This window comes from Brachypodium distachyon, chromosome 4 (assembly GCF_000005505.3).
Source record: "Brachypodium distachyon strain Bd21 chromosome 4, Brachypodium_distachyon_v3.0, whole genome shotgun sequence".
NCBI lineage: Eukaryota > Viridiplantae > Streptophyta > Magnoliopsida > Poales > Poaceae > Brachypodium > Brachypodium distachyon.
In genome coordinates this window covers 2,747,296-2,772,299 of record NC_016134.3, presented here as the reverse complement: position 1 = coordinate 2,772,299, position 25,004 = coordinate 2,747,296, and the positions used below count along the sequence as shown (strand labels likewise).

General features: G+C 47.6%; 5 protein-coding genes and 1 pseudogene across 5 annotated transcripts; 4 read left to right on the top strand and 2 right to left on the bottom strand.

Moving 5' to 3' along the window:
- Nucleotides 1-207: 207 nt before the first annotated feature.
- On the top strand, nucleotides 208-4,425 carry LOC100835780. Its single transcript, XM_003578403.4, has 6 exons — nucleotides 208-562; nucleotides 1,015-1,220; nucleotides 2,644-2,932; nucleotides 3,334-3,441; nucleotides 3,524-3,771; nucleotides 3,865-4,425. The coding sequence occupies exons 1-6, from the start codon at nucleotides 332-334 to the stop codon at nucleotides 3,953-3,955; spliced, it is 1,173 nt and encodes a 390-aa protein (XP_003578451.1). The 5' UTR covers nucleotides 208-331; the 3' UTR covers nucleotides 3,956-4,425.
- A 2,311-nt stretch (nucleotides 4,426-6,736) lies between these two features.
- On the top strand, nucleotides 6,737-9,118 carry LOC100834254 (cyclin-A3-2). Its single transcript, XM_003578398.4, has 7 exons — nucleotides 6,737-7,380; nucleotides 7,506-7,738; nucleotides 7,828-7,980; nucleotides 8,077-8,110; nucleotides 8,228-8,377; nucleotides 8,471-8,605; nucleotides 8,695-9,118. The coding sequence occupies exons 1-7, from the start codon at nucleotides 7,009-7,011 to the stop codon at nucleotides 8,761-8,763; spliced, it is 1,146 nt and encodes a 381-aa protein (XP_003578446.1). The 5' UTR covers nucleotides 6,737-7,008; the 3' UTR covers nucleotides 8,764-9,118.
- A 1,320-nt stretch (nucleotides 9,119-10,438) lies between these two features.
- LOC100838234 (zinc finger protein 7) lies at nucleotides 10,439-11,512 on the bottom strand. Its single transcript, XM_003578411.4, has one exon. The coding sequence runs from the start codon at nucleotides 11,294-11,296 to the stop codon at nucleotides 10,742-10,744; it is 555 nt and encodes a 184-aa protein (XP_003578459.1). The 5' UTR covers nucleotides 11,297-11,512; the 3' UTR covers nucleotides 10,439-10,741.
- Nucleotides 11,513-14,902: 3,390 nt separating this feature from the next.
- LOC100828246 lies at nucleotides 14,903-16,499 on the bottom strand (annotated as a pseudogene).
- Nucleotides 16,500-18,925: 2,426 nt separating this feature from the next.
- LOC100827628 (cytochrome P450 81D11) lies at nucleotides 18,926-21,081 on the top strand. Its single transcript, XM_024462744.1, has 2 exons — nucleotides 18,926-20,202; nucleotides 20,298-21,081. Exons 1-2 carry the CDS (start codon nucleotides 19,192-19,194, stop codon nucleotides 20,919-20,921), a joined length of 1,635 nt encoding a protein of 544 aa, XP_024318512.1. The 5' UTR covers nucleotides 18,926-19,191; the 3' UTR covers nucleotides 20,922-21,081.
- Nucleotides 21,082-21,165: 84 nt separating this feature from the next.
- Nucleotides 21,166-24,587, top strand: LOC112272315 (isoflavone 3'-hydroxylase-like). The gene is made up of 2 exons (XM_024462745.1): nucleotides 21,166-22,128; nucleotides 23,134-24,587. The coding sequence occupies exons 1-2, from the start codon at nucleotides 21,196-21,198 to the stop codon at nucleotides 23,791-23,793; spliced, it is 1,593 nt and encodes a 530-aa protein (XP_024318513.1). The 5' UTR covers nucleotides 21,166-21,195; the 3' UTR covers nucleotides 23,794-24,587.
- The last annotated feature ends 417 nt before the right edge of the window (nucleotides 24,588-25,004 follow it).

Genomic DNA, 25,004 nt, shown 5'->3' with positions numbered 1-25,004 from the left:
CACGAGAACGGCAGAGAGAAAATGACAATACTCGCTCTATCCTGCGGTACACGACACCGCGGGAGTGGTGAGACGGCGACGCGACGGTGCACGCGAGGCCACATGTCCCGATGTGGTGTTTACGCGGGGTCCCAAAAAGGGGGCCCACATGGCAGCGTGACACCAGCGTGGCGCTTATCCTGGGTCCAGCTAAGCGCCGACGAACCACCCCCACCAACCAAAGAAGACACCAGAGACCACCAGACCCGCCCCGGCACAGGGGGGAAGGGGGGAGACGGGAACAATAATCCAGCCTCCTCGTCGCCGGCGACGGCCGCCGACCGCCCGACCCATGCCGATCTCCGCCGGAATCATCCGCGCGCCGCCGCCGTACGCGTCCTCCTTCCGCTGGAGGCGCCTCCGCGTCCCTCCTCCTCCACAGCCTGCCGTGTCCGCGGCGGCGGCGGGCGGCCTCCGGCGCAGGAGGCTCGCGGGGGTGGTGGTGGCGGCGGCGTCCGCGGCCTCCGCCGGGTCGCCCGACGAGCTCCACGCGCGCGGGAGGCATCTCCACGGCTTCCCCGAGGTAGTCAGACGCCAACGATGCGATGCTCCCCCGAGAACCCGGTTTTTGTCTTGTCCGGTCCGTCCATTCGTGCTAGTAGGAAAAATAATAGACCTGCGCCTTTGTTCGAGTAGTAGCAATAATAACCTGCTGATTGATTCTGTGTGCGAGTAAAGCTCTGCGACTGTGCGATATAGTTTTACAGAAAGCCATGTAGATGTCAGCTGAAACGGAAAGTAGCCTCCCTAGAAGCAGTTAACTGTAAATTCGGTGTCTGCAGAGAGGTCTTAGGAGGTTAATTTTACCTCTCATCGACAAAGAATCGAATTCTTGTGAGCTCCCACTGGGTAACCTTGTATCTGTCTTATCTAGATAAGCATCAGCATCTCGTGGTGATGTTTGAGTCGCTACTGTTATATTACTGCCACTGTTCGTTACCACGACTGACCGCGATCGTATTCGTTTCCTGCCAGAAATCATCGCTCTGGGACTTGATACAGGACGTGGAACCTTTGGACCTAAGTGTCGTCCAGAAAGATGTCCCTCCTGAAACAGTGGACGCGATGAAGAGGACCGTCTCGGGGATGCTGGGCCTGCTTCCGTCCGATCAGTTCCGTGTCGTCGTGGAGGCACTTTGGGATCCCTTCTTCAAGCTCGTCATATCTTCGATTATGACAGGGTAATAATGCTTTCTTCCTGAACCATGCCTTTTTCGTGTTCGTCCACTGTTTGTTGGTGTCTAGTTGAATTTTGAGTTTGGTTGGTCAATAACAAGTCACATTTTGGCATGCTCACCTTTTGCAATTTCGTGCATATAAAAGTTGCGAATTACTGCTGGAGAACCACACCACTGTTAGTTGTAGGCTGGTAGCTTGCTGTAGCATTGCTCTAGTCTGTATATCAGATATGCTTTATGGAATATAAATTCATTTTTACTTTAATTCGGGCACATGTCAGGTTAGTTTGCTGCACTTTTATTTATACATGTGATACCAAAGTGCGTTTTCAGGCTGTGTACTATGAAATCCATTTTTTTTTCTTGCATAATTTCCTTGCTTGAACGCACGCCTAGCAGCCAGGCCGTACCTGTCATTTTGGAGTCCCTGGCTCCCTGCGCAAGATATTGAAATTCAGTCCACACACTTATGTGTCCCATGGAGCATTAATATAATTGCTTTTCTAAGCACCACTCAGAAACACATTTGTGAACTAGTATCCCAACTTTACCCGAATGATTTGGTATTTGTACTCTTTGGAACAATTTATCTTCACAAGTAGTCATTTTGAATTGTAAATAAATAAATTTTCAATTGAATCAGTATGATCATTCTGGAGTGAGTATATTGCAGAGTTTAAGAACTTCAATATATGCGTAAGCTTATTTTTCTGCATGCAAGAATATTCAACAATATACTATGCAACCATTGTACTATTATAAAACAAGTTAGCCGTCTTAGAGACTGTTCATTATCAGAGAAAGAATTTTCAAGCATGATGAAATTTTACAATAACATTGTAGTAAAACAACACAAAGGGAGAAAGGGTTACAACACAATAGTATTTCCTATTTCTTAGTATTATCAATATAACTATTAATTAACATACACTAATTAATGAGTAGGCCCCTAATTTTTGGGGGCCCTGTGCAGCTGCTCATGCTGCACATGTGTGCCATACGGGCCTGCTAGCAGTGATTCTCATTCCTCATATTCAGTTTTCCTCTTTAGCTACATTTGTTGTTAAAGGACTACATTTATTTTCATTATTTTGAAAAACAGCAGACGCAAGCAAATTGCTAGCTGCCTGCTTGACAGCCATATAAAGTACACTTGATTCTTCAGACTTCAACTTGAAACACTGATCTTTGTGACAATTAACGTCCTTTCACGTGATAATATTGGTTACTGTAACTAAAAGGGGGCACTACCATTTAGCGGTCCATATTGTAAAGTCTTTATTAATTCTCCTAACTTCAATATTACAGAAAAACTGAACTAGTTCTTGCCTCCTGGTAGTGTTAGTCCACTTAAATGTGCATTTGGTTAGCATTGCCTACTCACGGATACATACCTGATCCTGAAGTCACTCTGTCTCTCTTTCAGGTACACTCTATGTAATGCTGAATACAGGCTCTCTCTTGAAAGAAATCTAGAGTTGTCTGAAGATGAAACCGAATGCCAAGGAGACAGCACAAAACATAGTCACAATGACTTCGATTTTGGAGCACCTATGGCAAATTTCAGATTACCAGAAGATGATGAATTGACCCATGAACCAGAAAAGATCGATGGAAAAAATTTATCTGAAAATATGGCTGGACTAGATAACTTAAATACTCAAGCAAAAGAACACATTCTCCAATTGCAGTCTCACTTGGAGTCCATGGAAAAGGTAACATCTATCTCATACCTGATTTGGGAACCCAGATGTATGCTCTAATTTTATGAACTGCCCTGTCGATTCTATGCTTAAGAGTCATGATGCACTGTTAATAAATTTCTTCTGTTAGATGTCTGTTCTAATTTTATGAACTACCCTGTCGATTAGCTGTCAAAGTTGACATACCTACTATGCTTAGAGTCATGATGCACTTTTAGCACAGTTACCCTTTTTTTTTTACTAGAATGTCTCTTGATGCAGAGTTGGCTAGTTTCTGTAGTATTCAAGGTCATCTTACTCTATAACAAAAATTAGTTCCATTGTTATTTATAACCTTCCTGTCTTAAGCTTTCACTTGCCAATTGTTGCTGCAGAATTTTAATTGGACGCCTTTTCTATTTTCAAACTTGTAGGAGCTACGTGAACTCAAGAGGAAAAATTCCTCCCTGCAAATGCAACAATTTGCTGGAGAAGAAAAGAATGAGTTACTGAACTACTTGAGATCGTTGTCACCTGACACGGTTTGTTCTATCTTCCACCTTTTCATCCAGCGGTTATATGTTTCCTCTTGTTTCTGTATGTGCTAACTAACTATTTTGACAGGTTATCAAACTCTCAGAGCCCTCCTGCCCTGGTGTGCAAGAAGCTATTCATTCCGTGGTACATGGCCTGCTAGCAACTCTTTCCCCCAAAATGCATACAAAGCTCCCTCCATCTGAGAACATGACCTCTGGGACCCTAAATTTTGGAAAGGGGGATGATGACCGTGCTGAGCTTGTGGAGGATGTGTCGCTCCCATTTCAGCCCCTGATATCGATTCCCAGGGATCATCTCGCACGCCTCTTATTCTGGTAATTACAAACGGATCGATAGGTTTCCTTTCAGGTGTTGCTCTTTGAGACGTTGGAACACTCTGATCACCCGTGCCTGCAATTGTTGTTCAGGTGCATGTTGCTGGGCCACTACATTCGAGGCCTGGAGCGCCGGTTAGAGCTGTCGCAGCTCCTGGCAGCCTCTAGTGATGTGTGGTCTTGATTTCTCCGGTGACAATGGTCAAGCTTTTGCCCTTCGTTTGGGGTTCGTCTACCTGACAGCACAGAACAGTCTAGTGGTTCTGTATAATCTAAAACCAGATATACTGGAAAGAGGAGGGACGCGGACCCAAGAACCCGGCTCCTGCTCGCTGTTGTCGTGAAGCTTGAAATGGTGGAGTTACCTGCCTGTGAAGTCCCCGAATGATTGGCATGATCGTTTCATGGTTCTTCCCGCTTCCTCGTGTTTTCGTGCTGTGCATATGTTCTGGTAGTTTGACAGGTTGACATTAGTAATCAACCTCTTTGACCCTTTTGTCATTTGTAAAGTCTGGTCATTTATAATTCTGTTGCTGTATCTTAATGTATAGAGTTGAACCTTAAAGATGCACCCAGGAGCACAGTTCTCCAAAGGTCAACAATTTCGACAAACAACTAGCAATGGTAAATGACGTGGTTAATTACAGTTCTGCACATAAAAAAGCTCTACTCGGAAATTGCCTTCATGTTGAGATCAAAGATCCATTGATCTTACTAATAACACGTCAATTTCTCCCTTTTAGAAGAGCAGGACTGAGAACATACGATTTCAAATTGTGCGGCATGTCTACATACAGTAGAGTAGAATACGTACAGTATGTTCTTGTTTCAAATACTCCTAGCGATTGAATATACCAGCTGAACATTTTCTCAAGCTGTCAAAAAAATAATATTCGCGGATTCCGTATTCGTTCCAAGCTTCGGAAGACACCCTATGGTTCATGGGATATTTTTTCTTCACAAAAAAGAAGATTGGGTCTGTAGGAGGCCGAAAGAATACTGATCTTCCATGATTGTTCCTTCATAAACAACATCAATCTATCGTAAAAGCTGTAACTTTTTAAGCAATTATTGACATCGATTCTTTATAAAAGAACGTAGGAATGGGATCACGTGTAAGACTGGAAAAAGGGAACGAGAGGCATGTGGAAATGGCCTAAAAGTTGTCGGTCGGATGGTTCTGCATCATTCACGAAATTTATACTACTCGCTCGACTCCAAAACATTATTAGTCCTGCAAAAATTTGGCGAAAATTGGAGGTTCCAACATCTCCGTAAAAAATTTCAATTCATATATTCGAGACCTTCTTCTGCTCACGTTTTTTTTTGTGAAAATAGAATATTATTTTATTCCTTTGGCAATACTCCCTATCTCAAGGGGAAGTCAAATCCTCATTCCTTGAAAGAGAAATGTCCAGAGCCACGAATCATTTGATTGAAATGAATTCAGTAAGAAATCAAAACGAGCGCTTAAAATATACTCATTCCGTCCGGTAAGTGTCTAGATACGCATGCATCTAGACGCGTTTCAACATGTAGATACATGCATGCGTATCTAGAAAAGTCTGTAAAAAGTAATATGGATCAGGTGGAGTAATGTTTTAAGCAGTAATTGTTTTTTTCTTGCTAAAGGAGCATAATTGTATTCTTTTTGAGGAAATTTTACAAGCACACAGTATTGTAATTTATTTATAATTTTATACATGTAATTTATTTATAATTGTTGAAGAGGAAATTGCATGGCGGGTCCTTAAACTTGGCAGGTATATTAAGTTTCATCCATTAACTTGCAAACTTGAAAAACGAGACTTTAAACTTGGCACGCCGATTCATTTTAGTCCAATCAACGAATTCGGGCTAAATTCGGCCATGTTGGCGGCTAATGTGGACATGGTTGGCTCAGGCGGGTTCTTTCGTGAATTTTTGGACGACGAAATCTTCCATTTTAACCTCTTTGGAAGAGCTAGATCTTGAACCCATGGTCTAGCCCTCGTTTGGAGGAGGTGATAACTGCGATATTTTCACAAAATACCCTTCCTCATCCTCTGACTATTCTCCCTGTGGCCACGATATGCTCTCATCCTCTAGGGCCAAGTGATAGAGTCGCCTCTCTCGCCAGTGAACCCACTTCGGCCCTACATCGGCGGCGTTCTCGTGATCGGTGGCGGCCAAGGGAACGGGGGAGGCGACGGGGGCGGTGGTGTTGACTGCTATACGACGAAGCAGCTGACGGCGCTTCTGAACCATCGGTTCAAGACTTTGAATGATTTGGCTTTGTGGACCGGGTACGAGACCTAACTCTTCATGGGGTTAAACGGAATACTCCATCGCCTGAAAATTTGCAAAAAAGACCCCTTATGCCGGCCATGTCTACGTTAGTTGCCAGCGTAGCCGAATTAATCATGAATTCGTTGATTTGGACTAAAATGAACCAATTTGTCAAGTTTAAGGTTTCGTTTTTAAAGTTTGCAAGTTAATGGATAAAACTGAACATGCCTGCCAAGTTTGAGGATCTGGCATGCAATTTCCTCATTGTTGAAGGACACATGAGCATTTATACATGTACTCTCTCTATCCAGCAAAGGATGTCTTAACTTTGTCCAAATTTGAATGCATCTATATATTAAATTATGTGTAGATATATCCAAATTTTGACAAGCTTGAGACATTTTTTTGTTGGACGGAGAGAGTAATTCATTTGAGTATAATTTTATTGATGGATGAATGCGCCTTTCCGTGAAACCCGCCTCTAATCAAGGAACACAGTACGTGCATGTTCCCGGGTCCAGTCCACCTGAAGAGATCCGTGGGCTCTTCATTCTCGAACCCGCAGAACCGAAAAAAAAGGCCCGGTAAATAATTTTCGGAGAGCCGTGAGCGCGGGCGGGATCCACGTTGCAGGAATTTCGGATTATTTTAAAAACTTTTTACCGCCCGCTGGCCCGCCTGTTATTACCACGTGTGTTCCCTTCCAAATCCGAGATTCCCCAATCGAGCGAGGCAGAAACCCTCGAATTCAGAAGCCCAAGCAAGCGCGGCATTCTCCTCCCCACCTCCGGTTCGAATTCGCGTTTTGGCGGCCAATCGCGGCATTCTCCTCCCCCCGTTCCTCCAATCTCCTTGCATAAATCAGCCGCGTTCCTTCCTCGCCGCCACCCAAATCCCCCAAACCCTACCTGCCTTCCTACCTACCTACCGCGTTCGGGGAGCAGGAGCAGGAGCAGGAGCCCGTCGACAATGTCTGACAAGGAGAATGTGCTCCCAGCGGCGGCGGCGGCGGCGGCGGCGGGGCCCCGGGTAACCCGTGCCGCGGCCAAGCGCGCCGCGAGTTCCGGGGCTTCGTCGTCCGGTGCGGCGGCGAAGCGGAAGCGGGTGGCGCTCGGCGAGCTCCCCACCCTCTGCAACGCCGCGGCCGTGCCCGGCCAGCCGTCGCGCCCCGTCAAGCCCGCCAAGCCCGCGGCCGCCGTCGAGGAGGAGGCGCACGTGGACGAGGGTATGTGCGCGCCCACTACTCCACCCGCCGCCTCGGAGGAGGCCAGCGGCGGCGGGGACCCCCAGCTCTGCGGGACCTACGCCTCCGACATCTACACCTACCTCCGCTCCATGGAGGTACGGCTCTACTCCGAATCCCGATCCCCGTTTCTCGCCGCTGTCTGGCTCGATCCGTCGGTGCTTCGGGTGGGAGCGCGTTTTTGATCTGATGACTGATGGGGTCTCGGATGGGGGTACTGTAGGTGGAGCCGGCGCGGCGGCCGGCGGCGAATTACATCGAGACGGTGCAGACGGACGTGACGGCCAACATGCGCTCCATCCTCGTCGACTGGCTCGTCGAGGTCGTCGAGGAGTACAAGCTCGTGGCCGACACGCTCTACCTAACCGTCTCCTACGTTGACCGCTTTCTCTCTGCCAACCCTCTCGGCCGCAACAGGCTGCAGCTCCTCGGGGTCGCCGCAATGCTCATTGCTGCGTAAGTGCAGTCTCCCTCCCGTTCCAATGCGTTGAAGGGTTTAGGAAGATTTTGAGGATTAGGGTGACCTCGGTTTCCGGTGGTTGCAGGAAGTACGAGGAGATCACACCACCGCATGTGGAGGACTTCTGCTATATCACCGACAACACGTACACCAAGCAGGAGCTTGTCAAGATGGAGAGCGACATACTGAAGCTGCTCGACTTTGAGATGGGCAATCCTACCATCAAGACCTTCCTGAGGTAGCATACTGACCCAAATAGTTCATAATCTCTGCCCATCCTGGATTGTTGCTAACTGAATCTTTGTGCGTTTCACCATTGTCTCACTAATTTCAGGCGGTTCATGAAATCTGGCCCAGAAGACAAAAAGGTGACTACCTATCCTTAAAATTTCATTATACTCAGATTGCATCTGTTTAATTGTCCATTTCATCCTATGTGTATAAGTGTATTGTGGCCTAATGTTAATCTTGTGTGCTTGTTGCAGCGGTCCAGCTTGTTACTGGAATTCCTGGGTAGCTATCTTGCTGAGCTGAGTCTTGTGGACTACAGCTGTCTCCAGTTCTTGCCATCTGTTGTTGCTGCTTCAGCTGTTTTTCTTGCTAGGTTGACCATTGCTCCAGACTGTAATCCTTGGGTAAGAGTGGACAAAGTAGATTCAGGAAGCTTGGAACATTTGTAATTCAAGTTCTCAAGGCTAAAACTATCATGTATCTTCATATTGTTACAGAGCAAGGAGATGCAAAAACTGACAGGCTACAAGGCATCAGAACTGAAGGATTGCATCAGAGCCATACATGACTTGCAGCTCAATAGAAAGGGTCTATCACTAACGGCAATTCGAGACAAGTATAAGCAACACAGGGTACGCAGAACTCATACAGTTATGTAATCCTCCTCTAATATTGTTATTAATTGTAGTGTTGGTCTAATTCTACTATCATTTTGGAACAGTTCAAGTGTGTATCAACATTGCTTCCTCCTGTTGAGATACCTGCATCTTATTTTCAAGACTCAGAGTAGCTGTTCTTGAAGTGCTCCAGTGTAAAGCTAACCACTCTGAGCTTTCCTCAAGCTCCTGGAGTTGAGAGAGAATTACAGTTGCAGAGCAGGTCCTCAGTCAAGTTAGGGTGCTGGAAGCTATTTAGACGCAGGATTTGTTAAAGCCTAAGCAGGAGCTGTTTGAGTTCATTTAGGAGCTAGTCAATCACAAGTAGGAGACCAGGAATCCATGTTTTGTAGATTGTACTTCTGTATTATATCTTAGAATATTTTGCTTTGCTTGGTTTGTCCACAGAATTGTAATGTTTGATATATGCTGATCCATTGCCTGTGTTGATTCTTATTTTTTTTGTTATCAGTCAGTGCACTTACAGTACCTAATTTTCTATCAAAGGGTAAACTTAGAAATGGCCTCCATAAAGATAATAGCTTGCATGGATGATTATACTTGTTTTATTTGCTATTTAGTGTGATCATCTCTATTGCCTCGTAGGGTAACAGTCTTTGTTGCAAGAAAATTTGTTTGGGCCATTGCCAATTAATGATCAAAACATTTACTGCCCATATTATGGGTGAGAGATTATAACTGTGATGTCAAAGTTACCATCATACACACTGAGTTAACAAAATGCAAACCAGATATTGATGTCAGGGGAATTTGTTGGTTCTCTTCAGCCTGCTGCACAGAATTACCCTCTAATTGTAATTTTAAATTGACCATTGATGTAATTTGTTGTGTCTGCTAGTTGGTCATGTTGCCCAAATGAACGCATTTTGACTAAATAATTAACTTAAAGCACTGTCTATTGAATGGTTGCCTGAGAATAAGATTTTGCTATAGACATACTATTGTGCTTCAGGAATTGGCATAGTCTACTTCTGGACCTTTGTCTCAGCAATTGTGTGGTGGAGATATTTCAACGATTCAGTTGTCAATGACATTTTTGTGTATGTATGTGAAGTTTTGAATATGATATTTACCATATGCATCTAAATTCTGGACTAACAGTAGCCACAGTGCAACATTTGCAAGACACCTTAATTCTTCTTTGATCGCAACTGATGGAGCTGATCTGACTTCCTGGTATTGTTCTTCCTTTGTTATAAATGATTATACATGACTATTCTTGCTAGTGACATTCTTATGAGCAGTACTGTACTGTAAACTACTCCCTCTGTTTGGAATATAAGACTCATTTCTTGTTTGTAAATATAGGGCTTATTTCATATATTGTTGCAAAATAAGTGTGTTGTTCCTCTATACCCCTGATAAATAAAGCAATACTATACTGTCCTGTGAGCAGTACTGTACTGTAAACTACTCCCTTTGTTTGGAACTTTATTGTTTTCTACCGCTCTTTGGAGCTTCAGGTTCCTCTGCGTATTTGCACCTTTGAAATAATAAATGAAGCAAATCTTCGCTGAGCTATGTGGTACTCCATCCGTTCCATAATTCTTGTCTCAAATTTGCCCAAAAATGGATGTATCTATTCCTAAAAAGCGTCTAGATACATGTAATATTTTGACAAGAATTACGGAACGGAGGGAGTACTTTGCACCTTTTTCTTGAATTGGTTTTCTTGACCCCGTGTTATTTTGACCTGCTTGAGAATTGATATTATCTCTGCCCAGCTATTGTACTCATGCAGGCTAGGTTATGAAAACAAGAGCTGACTAAACTTGTAACATGGGTATGTGACTTATGAGACATCATATATGCTGCTTGTAGGAAGTGCAAACAAAAAAAATCCCTGGATTCCACACTGGTTTCAATGAGACTAAATATGATCATATTAATTATCTGGCTACAAAAATATTGCAGCAATGTTACCATGAATTCAGAAAGAACAATAATATCTTCAGAATCCAGTACCACCATATGCTTTGATTTGATTCTGATGGTGAACTGAACTTAATTGATCACTTCTTCATACCAATTTATTCAGAAGGACAAACTTGATGAGGACACTGTACTGGTCAAAGTTGATACATCAGCCTATCAAAGCCTGAGATTCAAGTCCATCTTACTTTGTTCTGATGGTTGGTCTGAAGGTTGTGTTCTTGATCTGAAGCTTCCTGGCCATGTTGAATTCGGTACCTCCTCGCAGGCAATTGTCGCCCAGGTCATGCCACCTTCATGAAACCTTGGTGCCGTCCTGATCTGCGCTTGCTGGCTTGACTTCTGAATCACCGAACTCTGGTTAATTCTCAGGGACTGCACAAAGGCGGCGTGCGCTTCGAGAGGTAGCCCCATCACCATCCTCTGTGCATGGTAGGAGCGCTTGGCGGCGCTGCGCTCCCGTTTGTGCGCGTTCTGGTGGCCACCCAACGCCTGTGAACTGAAGAACTTTCTCATGCAGAAGTTACATGAGAAAACCTTGTGTGGGGCAGAAGGCTTGGGCTCAGGATCAGGCTCCGAGCAGTTTGCTTCCTCCTCTGGCGATCCATTCACGCCTAGTGTGAGGCTCAGCCATGTGGCGCCGCCGTCCTGGTCGACGGTAAGCTGCTCTGGGCTCTCCTTGTTCACTGATGATGCTTCGTCTGCTTGCTCCATCTCCTATCATGAAATTGTCTCTTGGTTCTCCCTCTAGGTTTGTTTGCAGCTCAGGTGTGGTGCATCTCTTCCAGTTTTTAGTTTGCCTTATAAAGGGGGACGAGGTAGGAAGGTGCAGGGAATTTTTTGGGCTAATAATTGAGGCTTGTGGGGTGTGTCTTTGTGAGGAATCAGGAGGTAAAGAACTTTGTCCTGGGTTAGTGGATATCTTTCTTTGTTTTCTTATCGCTTCTTTCTTTCCAACCTGTCCCATGCATATATTATAGTGGAGCTTCATATCTCAGGAGCAAGGCAATGTCTGCTTCTGTCATCTTTTCCTGCACTTGACATAATGATTTGATATCTAGTTTCACACCATATATTAAGTTGTGTGCTCCTACTCTTTTTCTAAAAGAGAACAAGAATCACATTACAAGTCATGAAGTTTCCATGGCAAGCTTTCTTCCATTTGCAAGCATGCCTCATACAGGTGCCATTTGACTATTCAGCAGGCGGGGTGATGAAAGCGATTTTACATTAATAACAAAGTCGTGAATCTTGTTAGGGTTGTGGTGGAGTATAATCAGGAAAGCCCACAGTTTCAGGCTCTAGAATGGTGATTAGGTTAGGCCATAAGAAGCAATCCTATATTCTTGTCCCCTGAACAGTGTTGACAGATAATGTTGAAATAGTCGTGTACAATCTTTTCATTCACCCCCTATCTGTACCATATCTACCCTTTTTGCAAATTAACTGCTTGTACTGAAAGCATGATGGTTAGGTCAGAACTCACAATAAGCAAATATCAGTAGGCAATAGCGCCCAACAGCTGATTTCACCACTGTTCTCTAGAGTATTTTTCAAAACTAGTGCTGGTAAAATCATACATCCTTTCTGCGTCTGTGTTATCATTTATCAATATTATAACTATCCAATCTGGAAAGAGAGAACTAACATAAGAACTAGAGTTACAACAGTGAGGGCAGTTTTATTGTTTTATTCATCCAGTTATCTCTGCAGGAACCAATAATTGAGTTATATATGTATACCGTGGAAACTTTTATGGCCATATGCTGTTAACTTGTTAGGCATCATCACATTTGTGTGCTTTAGTGGGAGACTGTTGCTGTCACAAGTGCATTGAGAGAGGACCAGCTGTACTTTTTAGGTAGTCTTTTGTGGGGAGATGGAAGCTGAGTTCTTGCCATCTTGCTTTCCTCTGTTTGCGCAAGTGTGGTGATGATGATGTTAGCATTGGTATGCTTTTATTGGGATGGATAGAGCTTACATTTGATACTGAGTCAACTTGATCAAGATAGAAAAGGAGAGGCACCTAGTTTCCTTCCACATAGTTAACCATATCTGCAGGGGGCAGTACCAACATGTGTCGCTTTCAGTCAGATATGAAGATCTATCATATGTGCATTTCCAAGCACAATTTATCAGGGCCCCATTGGTATCTAGTTCCTTTCTTTGTCCACTCTCCCTGTTCTGTTTGATCATCACTACGGTGGAAGGTGTGGTTTCCTAGCCTTTGTTCCTGATCACTGCTTTTTCTCTGGCCTAAACAGGAACACATCGCTTGTTTGCAGCTGTTGCAAGTGCTTTGCTGATGTCATTCCAGGTACCCAATAGTACACAATCTGAATATGATGGCAAGAAATCCTATTTATTCAGATATTCTTCTCTTCAGAGGGAAGACAACTGGGTGCCCAAGCTTCCCAAACTGATTAGGCATGTGCATATTGGCAGCCAGCTCATACCCATCTGATAAATTAGCACAAGCTTCCCTAACAGGGGGAAAAGATTCAAATATATTCCTTTTCCTTGGAGTTCCCTGTGATGTTTGATCTCTCTTGTCTTCCATTTCATCTAGTACTGGATTCATGACTCATCATACATTGCACTGATGATGGTGATAGCAGAGATGCATGTAGCCATGGAAAAAAAGGGTTCCTACTTTTGATCATGTTTGGCCACAATAGCACCTAGGGCAAGCCCCGAATGATACCTCATGTAGGTCTAGAGCCAAGTGAAAGAAGGCGAGGAAAGAAGCATCACGTAGTGAGCAGTGACGTGTGCAGGTGTGCTCCTTGCTGCCAAACAGCCAAAGTACAGACTACAGAGAGTGGTTGGCATGAGTGCAAATTTATTTTGGAATTATCAGGCCTGCTACCTGTGGAAGTACATTGATACTAACTCAATCCTGTGTCCATATTACCTGGTAAGAGATTGACGTTAACGTCTTAGCTGAGAAGTCTCTTGTCTTGGTCTAGCAGGATAGAATGGATGCTTTTCATATGCAGATCTCCTGGCTAATCTCCACCCTAGAGTTCTGAATGGAGATAAGCTGGTGGCCTGGGCAACTGATTGTGGAATTGATGGCTGGGGAGGGATGTTTTCACAGTTCACACTTCAGAGAAACGGTTGTAGAAGTTAAGTTCTTTTACCCTTTTTCTTTCTTAAATATCATCCTAAGTACTTCAACACAGTGCAAGATCCACAAACATACTAGCACTCGTGTTAAAGTAGTAGTATGAAGTCATACAGTATTATTTTTTGTATGAATGTATCTGCTGACAAGGCAATTTAATAACATTTGCTCATTTAACATCAAAACAACACTGGGGGCAGTGGACTTGTGTATCATGTTCAGGCTATAGCGATGAAAAAAAGGCGAATGGATGCTGGAGAGGGGAATCTCCTTTTCGGTATGTTCTTTTCAGTCTTCCCAACGCTTTAACAAGCAGAGAAGTAGAATAATTAACGGTAATACGGAATAATGATACTAAAATATCGTTCGCAAAAGAGAGATGATATTAAAAGATCCACTGTAGAGAAGGGGTTAGCCATAAGATCGATCTCTGAATATTTAGAAGGCTATTTCTCTTTTTTTGTGTGGGTAAGAAGGCTAATGTTAACCATCACTACCAGATCAATCTCTGAATCAGAGAACATTATTAACCACCGCCAGAAGCATTTCTCATTCTCTGAATCAGAATGCTAATGTTAACCAGCATTAGATTAATCTCTGAGCCATCACCATTAGATTAATCACCATTAGCATATATCTGCAGTTGGGAACTGAAGTCCTAGATGATCTCACTTAGGAATTTAGCACTTGCCAAGCCTGGTGTTGTAGAGAACTTACCTTGGATAACAACTGTATGATTGTTGGGGTCAATTTTACATACAGCGAGGTGGTTTGAAATAAACGTACTTCGTCCGTCCAACAAAAAATGTCTCAAGTTTATCAAAATTTGGATGTATCTAAACATGACTTAGTGTATTGATGCATTCAAGTTTGGTCAAAGTTGAGACATCCTTTGTTAGACGGAGAGAGTATAAAACTTTCCTTTGTAAAATTTGACTGCTGATTCCGCTAGCCTTTTTCCTTGAACTCTTCAAAGGTGCTGCTCTACATCATTCTTTTTGTACTCTTTCATCTTTCTGGTTTTAGTTCCATAGAGATGCATAGTAGAGATCTGAATACTTCAAGAAATGAAAAATTTACTGTTTTTGGCCATCACTGAAATGGATTAACACTATTGAGATCTTGCAATGTACCGCGTCGTGAACTACATCTCGCGGCAAGTACTCACTCCGTTTCATAAATCTTGTCTCAAATTTGTCAAAAAATGGATGCATCTATTACTTAAAAACGTCTGGATACATGTAAGATTTCGACAAGAATTATGAAAAGGGGGGAATATTATATTCTTAACAACCACAGGTCTCATTGCAACACTACTAGACAAGCCAAATCCAGGTTTTGGTTCAGAAACTGTGTTCAGCACATCTACCGGAAGCAGAAAGCACACGCTCGACAAACTCCCGGGGACGGCAGACTGCAGCCAACGGCGTCGCCATTGGCATCGTCAACCCAGCACCTTCAGCCATATCCACAGCCCCGACAACATCCCCACTCAAAGCACTGCACGAGTGCTGCCAATGTCAAGCTGACAACGCGCATCGCCAGACCTTCCCCGGGGAGCATGGGGGCAGTGACCATATCCGTGTCCGAGAACCGCTCCGGACTGAACTCCCCCGACATGTCCCACACATCGGCATCACGCTGGATCGCCCACGCGTTCACGAGGGTCATGGTGCCAGGACGGACGCGAAAGCCACCGACGATGCAGTCCTCCATGCCCTCGTGCGCCGGGATGACCGGGCCGACGGGGCAGAGCCGGAGTGTCTCCTTGACAACGCATTGCAGGTAAGGGAGGTTCGGGATGTCCGGCTCCTCCACCAGCCGGCCCGTGCCGATGCTGGCCTCAATCTCGGCCCTCGCCTTCCTCATCGCCTCCGTGTCAGTTCCTTCAGTGAGCAGTGCCTGAATGACAGAATGCACACGTGTTGTCACGTTGCAAAAGAGGCTGCCCGTTTGATCTAAAAAAAAAAGTCTGCTCAGCTCAGTACTACTACTGCTCACCAAGACGATGCCTTTGATGATGGTGTCAGTGTATTGTTCAGGATCAGCTTCTTGCTGCTCCAGGAGAACGTCAATGACACCCTTCTTCATCTCGACATCTCGGCCAGCCATCCGGCGGTGCAGCGGCGCCTGGGAGAGCGTGGCCAGCGAGCGGTGCAGCGGCGGCTTCTGGAGCAGGTGGAGGTGGACCAGCAGCGGGAGCGACGACGGCGGGCTCGGCGGCGCGTCGGCATCCCCCTGCCGCCGCATCATCAACCGGGCGAATACGGCGGCCGCCAGGAGGAGGAGTAGTAGTACAACGGCGCTGGCCATCCACCCCGTGACCGCGTCCATGGCTGGCATCGGCATTGCCACTATGGGGTTACTCGGGAGTGGGAAGCTCTGTCGCCGGCATACTATGATATCCATGGTATGAATCGATGGCCTGCCCTCAAGGAGAGCCATGAATTTGGGGATCTCGTGATCATAAGAAAGAGACTTGACGGAGAAGTGAAAGAAGAGTACAGGGGACACCGAGTTTGCTTCGTCCATCTCCCAATCAATGGCGGCCCTCAAGGCGAGCCAGGAATTTGGGGATATCGTGGACAGAAAGAGACTTTTTTTTTTTTGAAACTATGGACAGAAAGAGACTTCACGGAGAAGAGGAAGAAGAATACAGGGGAGACGGAGCAGCCTTAGCTTGTCTTCGTCCATCTCCCAATCGTCACATCGTAATCTGAAATCACACGGCCCACGGCCCAATACGGCGACCACACACGCCGCTTACACGTCCAGGCCTTTTACAACACAAACTTCGCTAAAAAAAAAACACAAAACACACCCCCTAAAATAAAACACACACACGCACGGTCCTTGCTAAGCCACGTAACTCGTCACTGTAGCGCAGTTCAAAAATGAAAGAAACTGGTCACTGACTCACTGTAGCGGTCGGGAGATGTGCGTTGCCGGAGTAGTGCGTACATGCGCCGCGACTTGCTTTGGTCCGATTGATCCTTGGAAATGGATTGTCTTTTTGAAGGAATGGAGATGGATTGTCAGTCAATATTTCTTCTGCTCTGCAGGTTCTCCGTCACAGCCACCGAGGGCACACTGTTGTGCGCACGGGGTTAAGCTGCAGATGATGGCCGCACGTTGTTGCGAAAGTTTTTAGTAAATATATGTAAATGAAAATTGAATAGAACGTCAGCGTATTTAAAATTAAAAACATATAATGAAATTGTAGATTTTTCACTTAGTGGGAATAGTTTGATGGAAACTACCATGCATGCATGTGCAAAAAATATGAGTTTTTTTTTAAATAGGTGTAAACAAATTAATAATTGATGATGTGGCATGCTTGCATGTTGAGAGAAATCATATAGTGGGTTTATCCTATTTAGATATAGAAGATTTGTGTGGCGTGATTCGCTTTATGCACACGGGGTTAAGGTTATTTGATTTTGCGGGCACCGTAGACTCGTCGTCCAAAAGCGGCGAAATTACCGGCACCGTCACCAGAGCCGTTCGCTCGCGAGTTGAGATTTGCGTTTGCGTTCACCAAAACATCAAGGATTGTCTGACTCAGGCTGGCTTGACGGTCAATCAATCCCGCGTTAAGCCATGACAGGAAAGAAAGGCCTGTGTATGCGTGTTCTTAGAAAGTGTGTGTTTGGGTGGGGAAAATAATAGCTACAACACGTGGCTATCCAGTGAGGGAAACCAGCGTTCCCAGTCCTGATCGGGATCACTGCTTTACCGGTACGACAAACAGGTCTAGGCTTGAAATTGACCGGGATCAGCAACTACAGGGTGCCAATTTCAAAAGTTGAGAGGTCAACGGCTCCAACCCACGCTCAACTCTTCCCCGCCCTTCCCAAGCCTCTCCCGGCTAGACCAAGTCGCCCACCGGCCGGATCCTGCGGTCTAGTCGACGGATACGGGCTCTGCAAGGTCTGAATCGGGAGGGGCTCCTCCTGCCGCCCGTCCGCCTCGCGGTTGCCGGCGGCGTTAGCCCAATGGATCTCCGCGTTCGTCTGCTGGTGTGCCTCTCCGTGCCGTGCTGTCTTGGGACCCCAACCCTTGGCCGTGGGGAGCACCACCTACTGCTTCCGGCTCCCCACTGTTCCCCTCCATCTCTGCCTCCGGGCGGCCACGACCGCCCCCATTCCACCTGCCATCCCATGCCAGCCCCTCGCAGCCATGTCCTCTCCACCCTCCCCCTCAGATCCAATGAAATACAACCCGGTGTTACATGCTGATTTGGGAGATGATTGCTCTTCTATTTTGTCCTCATCCCTCCCTCCGTCTGGTGTGGCATTGTCATGCTCCTCGGTAATCATAGTATGCAGTAGGCAGCTGTGGTGACGGCACCGCCTAACGGCTGGTGCCGTGGTTTGGATTTGAAAGTCTATACACCATGTGATGATGTATTTCAGGATCCATGGTCTTGCAGATGACGACAATGGAGGTGGCATCCTCCAACCGGAGTTGGCCGTGATAGAGTGTGTGTGCCAGTTAAGTTTTTCAAATCTGAGAATCTGACCTTCCACCTTTCGACCCCCATTCATATGTTAGCTCTTCCACAATCTCCATCTTGCTGCTTTCAGGTAGCTGTTGCCTCCATCAACTAGGTGTTGTATGGTATACTTCATCTATACTCAACGAGGGCCTAAAACCATCCCTCTGTGAGATAATATCTTTAGTGATACCCTTTGATATCATGTCATTGTGTGCCTTCTTCTCCCCATCTTCCTTGGGAAACGACCGCCTTTTTGGTGGAGTTTTTTTGTTCTACTCGTCTTCCTTATATTTTTCAGATGCTCTCCCAATCTCCCGGGACTATGCCGTCCTTCCGGTGGTGAGTACTTGGAAACGTGAATGTGACGAAAGTGCAACTCTTGGTTCAATGCTTGGTGGTGGCTGTCCTTAGTTGCTGGTCACGTTTGCTATAGAGCTCTCATATTTTCCTGTATTTTTTTTATCTTGCTGCTGCAAGATGTAATAGTTATCGGCCAAGGATGGCTGATTAAAAGGTAGCTATCTTTTGAGTAATATAATTCAGGTGGAGAGACTCCTCTCGAAATTTAAAATGGATTTTACTCCCTTGTAATAGTATTTTCTTCTCGTCCGGTATGAAGTGACTTTGTTTGAATGAGCATGTATCTAAACGACAAAATACCGGACCGAGGGAGTGGCAAAATCCAGCTAAAATCCATCTCCATCGATCAATCCAATGAAACGAATTCCCAAGACGTAACACATTCCGTGAAAGGTATCAACAAGATTGTCCAGGCATACCCACAGGAATCTCTTCTACTAGCATGCAACGGATCCCTCTACAGTCCAATACGTACTGCCGTGCTGCCACTAGGCACTACAATACGTCGCCGCACGTGTCCTTTGGCCACTAGCATACGTGTCATATACGATTACCACTACATAGGAGTACCTCTTTGCAATCGAGCACGCTGACAGAACTTCAATTCCCAGGCGGCCGGTGGCAATGCCGATGCCGATGCCGCCTGAAGCCATGGACGCGGCCACGGCCGGCATCAGCGGCGTCCTTCTCCTGCTACTCCTCCTCTTAGCCGGCGCGCTCGCCGTCTTTGCCCGGCTGAGCCTCGGCAGCAGAAGCAGCAGCAGCAGCGCGCCGAGCCCGGCATCGTCGCTGCCGGTCCTCGGCCACCTCCATCTCCTCAAGAAGCCGCTGCACCGCTCCCTCGCCGCGCTCGCTGCCCAGGCGCCGCCGATGCCGCTCGCGTCGCTGCGTCTCGGCGCGCGGCGTGCGCTGCTGGTGTCGACGCACGCCGCGGCAGAGGAGTGCTTCACGGGGGCCCGCGACGCCGCGCTGGCGGGCCGGCCGAGGCTGCTGGCCGGCAAGCACCTGGGCTACGGCCACAGCACCGTCGTCTGGGCCTCCCACGGCGCCCACTGGCGCGGCCTCCGCCGGTTCCTCGCCACGGAGCTCTTCTCCGCCTCCCGCCTCGCCGCGCTCGCCGCCGGCCGCCAAGCCGAGGCCGCGGCCCTCGTCCGTAACCTCCTCCTCGACTCCTCCGCCGCCGCCGCCGGAGCCGGAGGCGGAGACGGGGAAGAGATCTGTGCTGCTGTCGCGCTCCGGCCCAGGCTGTTCGAGCTCGTGCTCAATGTCATGCTGCGCGCGGTCACCGGGCACGCCGGAGGCGTCGGCATCGGGGACGACGGCTGCGTGCGGCGGCGACGCGTGGCGTTCCAGGAGATCGTGGAGGAGTCGTTCGCGGTTAGCGGCGCGCCGAGCTTCGGGGACTTCTTTCCGGCGCTGCGGTGGGTCGACCGTCTCCGCGGCGTCGAGGCCGCGCTCGCGGGCCTGCAGAGGAAGCGCGACGCCTTCGTCGCCGGCCTCATCGATGAACACCGCCGGATTCCTGGCCGAGACGTCGACGAGAAGAAGAAGAAGGGTGTCATTGACGTCCTCCTGGAGCAGCAAGAGGCCGATCCTGAACAATACACCGACACCATCATCAAAGGCATCGTCTTGGTGAGTACTAACAATTCGAAAATTATCCTCTTAATTTGTTGAGCACAACGAGAATTATATATCCTCTTTAATTTGCTAGCATTGATTCTATTCAGGTGCTGCTCTCTGCCGGGACAGACACGTCGGCACTGACCACAGAATGGGCCATGGCGCTGCTGCTGACACACCCGGAGGCGATGGAGAAGGCCAGAGCCGAGATCGACGGCAACATCGGCACGGGCCGGCTAGTGGAAGAACCCGACATCAGTAACCTCCCTTACCTGCAATGCGTCGTCAAGGAGACCCTCCGTCTCTGCCCCGTGGCGCCGGTCGTCCCGGCGCACGAGGCCATGGAGGACTGCGTCGTGGGCGGCTTCCGCGTCCGCCGCGGCACCATCGTCCTCGTGAACGCGTGGGCGATCCACCGGGACGCCGACGTCTGGGACGCGCCGGGGGAGTTCAGGCCGGAGCGGTTCTTGGACGATGCCGACATCGGCATGGGCAATGCCGCGCCCATGCTGCCGTTCGGGCTGGGCCGGAGGCGGTGCCCCGGGGAAGGTCTGGCGGTGCGGCTTGTGAGCTTGGCGTTGGCGGCCATGGTGCAGTGCTTTGAGTGGGATGTTGTTGGGGATGTGGATATGGCTGAAGGTGCTGGGTTGACGATGCCGATGGCGACGCCGTTGGCCGCAGTCTGCCGTCCCCGGGCGTTTGTCGAGAGTTTGCTCTCCGCTGCCGGTTGATTGAGTCAAAGAGACTGGATTTGGGTTGTTCTGTACAACGTAACATGCTTGTGGCGAGTGGCGACCGATTTGCTCTGCAGCAATGTCTCTTTTCCAGATACGAACGTCTCCGTTTTGTAAAAAAGGCATCTTGGTTTTGTCCCAAGTCGATATTTTTAAAGTTTGACTATGTTTATGATAATATAAACATTTACCCATGGAGATCGATCCAGAGCCTACATAAACACCAAGACAGTAATCGTTGAACTCCATAGCGCCACCATCGATCAAGGCCATGGAGATCCCGCTCCCATACTACGCCTTGCTCTTCTTGCTGTCTCCTCTCCTTCCTCTCTTCCTCCTGCACTTGCTCTCCTCCCGTGGCAATTCCAGCAATGGCGGCAATCCGAAGCCCAAGCCCATCCCGAGCCCGCCGGGCCTCCCAATCTTCGGCCACCTCCACCTCCTCAAGAAACCCCTCCACCGCTCCCTGGCCGCCCTCGCCGCGCGCCACGGCGGCGACACGGGCCTCCTCCTCCTCCGCTTCGGCAAAAAGCCCGTGGTCCTCGTCTCGTCCCCGGCCGTCGCCGAGGAGTGCTTCACGGCCCACGACGTGGCCCTCGCGGACCGGCCCGGGCTCGCGTCGGGCCGCCTGCTCACGGCCGGCTGCCCCAGCATCGCCATGGCCCGCTACGGCCCGCTCTGGCGCGCCCTCCGCCGCGCCGCCACCGTGCACGCGCTCTGCCCGCGCCGCCTCGCGCTCTCGGCCCCCGCGCGCGACGCCGAGGCGCGCGCCATGGCCACCAAGCTCTGGAGGCTCGCCACTGCAGGCACCGGCGCCATGGTCGGCGTGAAGGCGGCGGCGAACGAGTTCGTGGTGAACGCGATCGTGGCCATGGCCGCTGGAGGGAGGCGGATGGGGGAAGGCGAGGTGCGGAGGTTCGTGGAGATGACGGAGGCCGGGATGGCGGCGGCGGGCGCGGCGAACCGGCAGGATTTCTTGCCGGCGCTGAGGGCGGTGGACTTCGGGAGGACGGCCAGGAGGCTCGCGGGGCTCGCCGAGGAGCGCCTCGCGTTCGGCCAGCGGATCATCGACGAGTACAAGCAGAGCGGAGCCGCCGGGAGCTTGTCGGAGCCGAGGAGGAGGACGCTGATCGGCGACCTGCTCCGGCAGCAGGAGCAGGAGCCGGAGTCGTGCGGCGACGCCGTCATCCGCGGCACCTTGCTGGTGAGTTTTGAGTGAGCTAAATCCGCATTCGTCAGAACGAAGATGACACGGCCGTTGACTCAGGATCTGACGGCGCATGATCGATCGATTCCTCTAGTCTTGGTTTTGTTTCTTTCACACTACTCCTGCTGCAGTGTTAGGTGACAGAGAGCACATGCTTAAGTACCAAATGACAACAGCTAATTAACCTGATGTGTACCTGCTGACAATAACCAAGTACTACTGATTAAGCAAGTAAATTAATTCATGTTGATGGTAACATAGGATCTACGTGTACAGCTATAGTACCTAGTAGTTGCACAAATAGGTGACCCTCGGGTATTCTTTGACCCTCTTTAGTTCAAACAAATGAACTAGTTTTTCAAAAAATTGTGTCATTTTAAATTTTTAGTTCATTTGGTTGAACTAAGAAGTATCAATGGGTACCCTGAGGGTCGCAAACTTACAGCTCTATGCACAAAGACCAGGTCAGCACAGGTCACCATTTTTGCTGATCTATGTCATTAAGCAAGTTAATTGATTAATACTCTACCTATGCAAAGCTATATATGAGCCCATATAGTACTCCCTCGGTCCCACTATATGAGACACGCACGTGACACAAGATCGTCAATTTAACTACCAAAATATAAATTACATGACGTAAAAAATATATCATTAGAAAGTTCATTTGATTACGAATCTAATGATATAGTTTGTATGAAATATAATTTACATTTTTCTAGTTAAATTTGTAATCTTGGGATGCGTGCCTCATATATTGGGACGGAGGGAGTACGGTACTTCTACAAATACCAGGTAACCATAGTTTGTTAATCTATCTATCTATCTATCTATCTATCTATCTATCTATCTATCTATCTATCTATCTATCTATCTATCAGAGTCTAGAGCAGGGCATTGTGAACCAGGCCACAAATATTGCTTGGCCTAGTAATTTTTTTGTACTTTTGTGAAGTTTATAAATGAGATTAACTGATCCTCTTTCAACATTAAAATGTGCAGAGCATGCTGCAAGCAGGGACGGACACGTCATCCAGCGCGATCGAGTGGGCCATGGCGCTCCTCCTCAACAACCCGACATCGCTCGCAAAAGCCACGGCCGAGATCGACACCGTCGTGGGCGCATCCCGTTTGCTCCAGGAACGTGACCTTGCCGTGCTCCCTTACCTCCGAGGAGTCGTCGCCGAGACCCTCCGGTTGTACCCTGCCGCCCCGAACCTCGTCCCGCACGAGGCGTCGAGCGACTGCGGCATCGCCGGAGGGAAGCACGTCATCCCACGCGGCACCATGGTGTTGGTCGACGTGTACTCGATGCAGCGTGACCCCGCCTCGTGGGAGGACCCGGAAAAGTTCATGCCGGAGAGGTTCGCCGGCGGAGAGTTTGACGATGTCGATGCCGGCGGGGACGGGAGGCGAATGATGATGATGATGCCATTTGGGATGGGTCGGCGGAAGTGCCCCGGGGAGGTGCTCGCGTGGAGGACGGTGGGAGTGGCGCTAGGAGTGATGTTGCAGTGCTTGGAATGGGGAAGGGTGGGGGATGAGAAGGTGGACATGAGCGAGGAGTCGGGTCTCACCATGCACATGGCCGTGCCTCTTGTGGCCATGTGCCGACCCCGTCAAGAGATGGGTGCCGTGCTTCGGAGTCTCCAGACGGTTTAGATGAAACTCGCCTCCCCTGTTTCAGCATTGATTCTCCTTTGCTCATACCCAACCAAGTGCAGCTGAAGCAACGAGCAATTTCCTTGGGCTTCTCTTTGTTTTAGCAACACTAGCGAGGAGCCCGTGCGATGCCACGGAACAACAAAAGCTGAGGTAACACGTGTCAAGATCTAATAGGCCAAGAGGGGGTGAAGTGTTTAACATGTGATCGGCCAACATGTTAAATTTGAAACATTATGCAATATTTAAAAGCTGAAGCCAATTTCTTATTTAATATAAAATAATAGTTTGTTTCTCATTTGCCATTTCATACCAAATATTACATATATCATACACCCAAATAACCCCCAATGCTACAATACTAAATCCCCATGTACCAAAATCACAAACATAGATTCTCAAATACTCCCTCCGTTGAACTAAAACAACAACAACAATTTAGGATCGTTGGGAGTAACTGCATGGATGTTTTCTTTCTTATAGCCGACTTGTCATCAAAGCTAATATGCTCCTTCTCTGCTGAACCTCTTCCAAGTTAGATGACATATCAACCTGACATCATGCAAATAAGAAATGGATACGAATTAACAAAGTTCAGACAACAAATACTATTACCATGTAAAAAACATTTTAAAAAAAGAACTTGAGCCTTCTATCTTGTTACAGTTGTAATCTGAATACTGCTAACTGCTAAGACTTTGTGATCCAAAATCCTCAAAACAGTGAACATGTACATGAAGCTCTATGCTATAGCTGCTTACAATGACAGAGTAAAGATTTATATAGTTTGCACAGAAAAGAGATTCATAAGACAAACCTTCCCTTATTCATAAGACACACCAACAGTCCAAGGTGATGGAAGATTTTGAAGGAACTTACACTGCAGCTCTACCGGTGCATGTTCTCTTGGGCCCTATTTAGAAGAGAGTATAAAATAGCTCATTCCCATTTACTCTGTTGCAGGATCATTAGTTCAACTTGTGATCTTATCAATTTTGTTAGAATCATAGAAAGATTGCCAAATGATCTAACAATGAACCAAAGCTATTAGGAATCACAACCACATAGAAGTATTAGGATTAAAACCAATTGCCGAGCTCACAGCTGCATATCAACGAATATGTCATGTGCAAGATAGTGGGATGTATCAGATTAGAATAGTTAAAGTAATCACACAAAAATTGGACAAAAACATTATTTTACATAGAGAA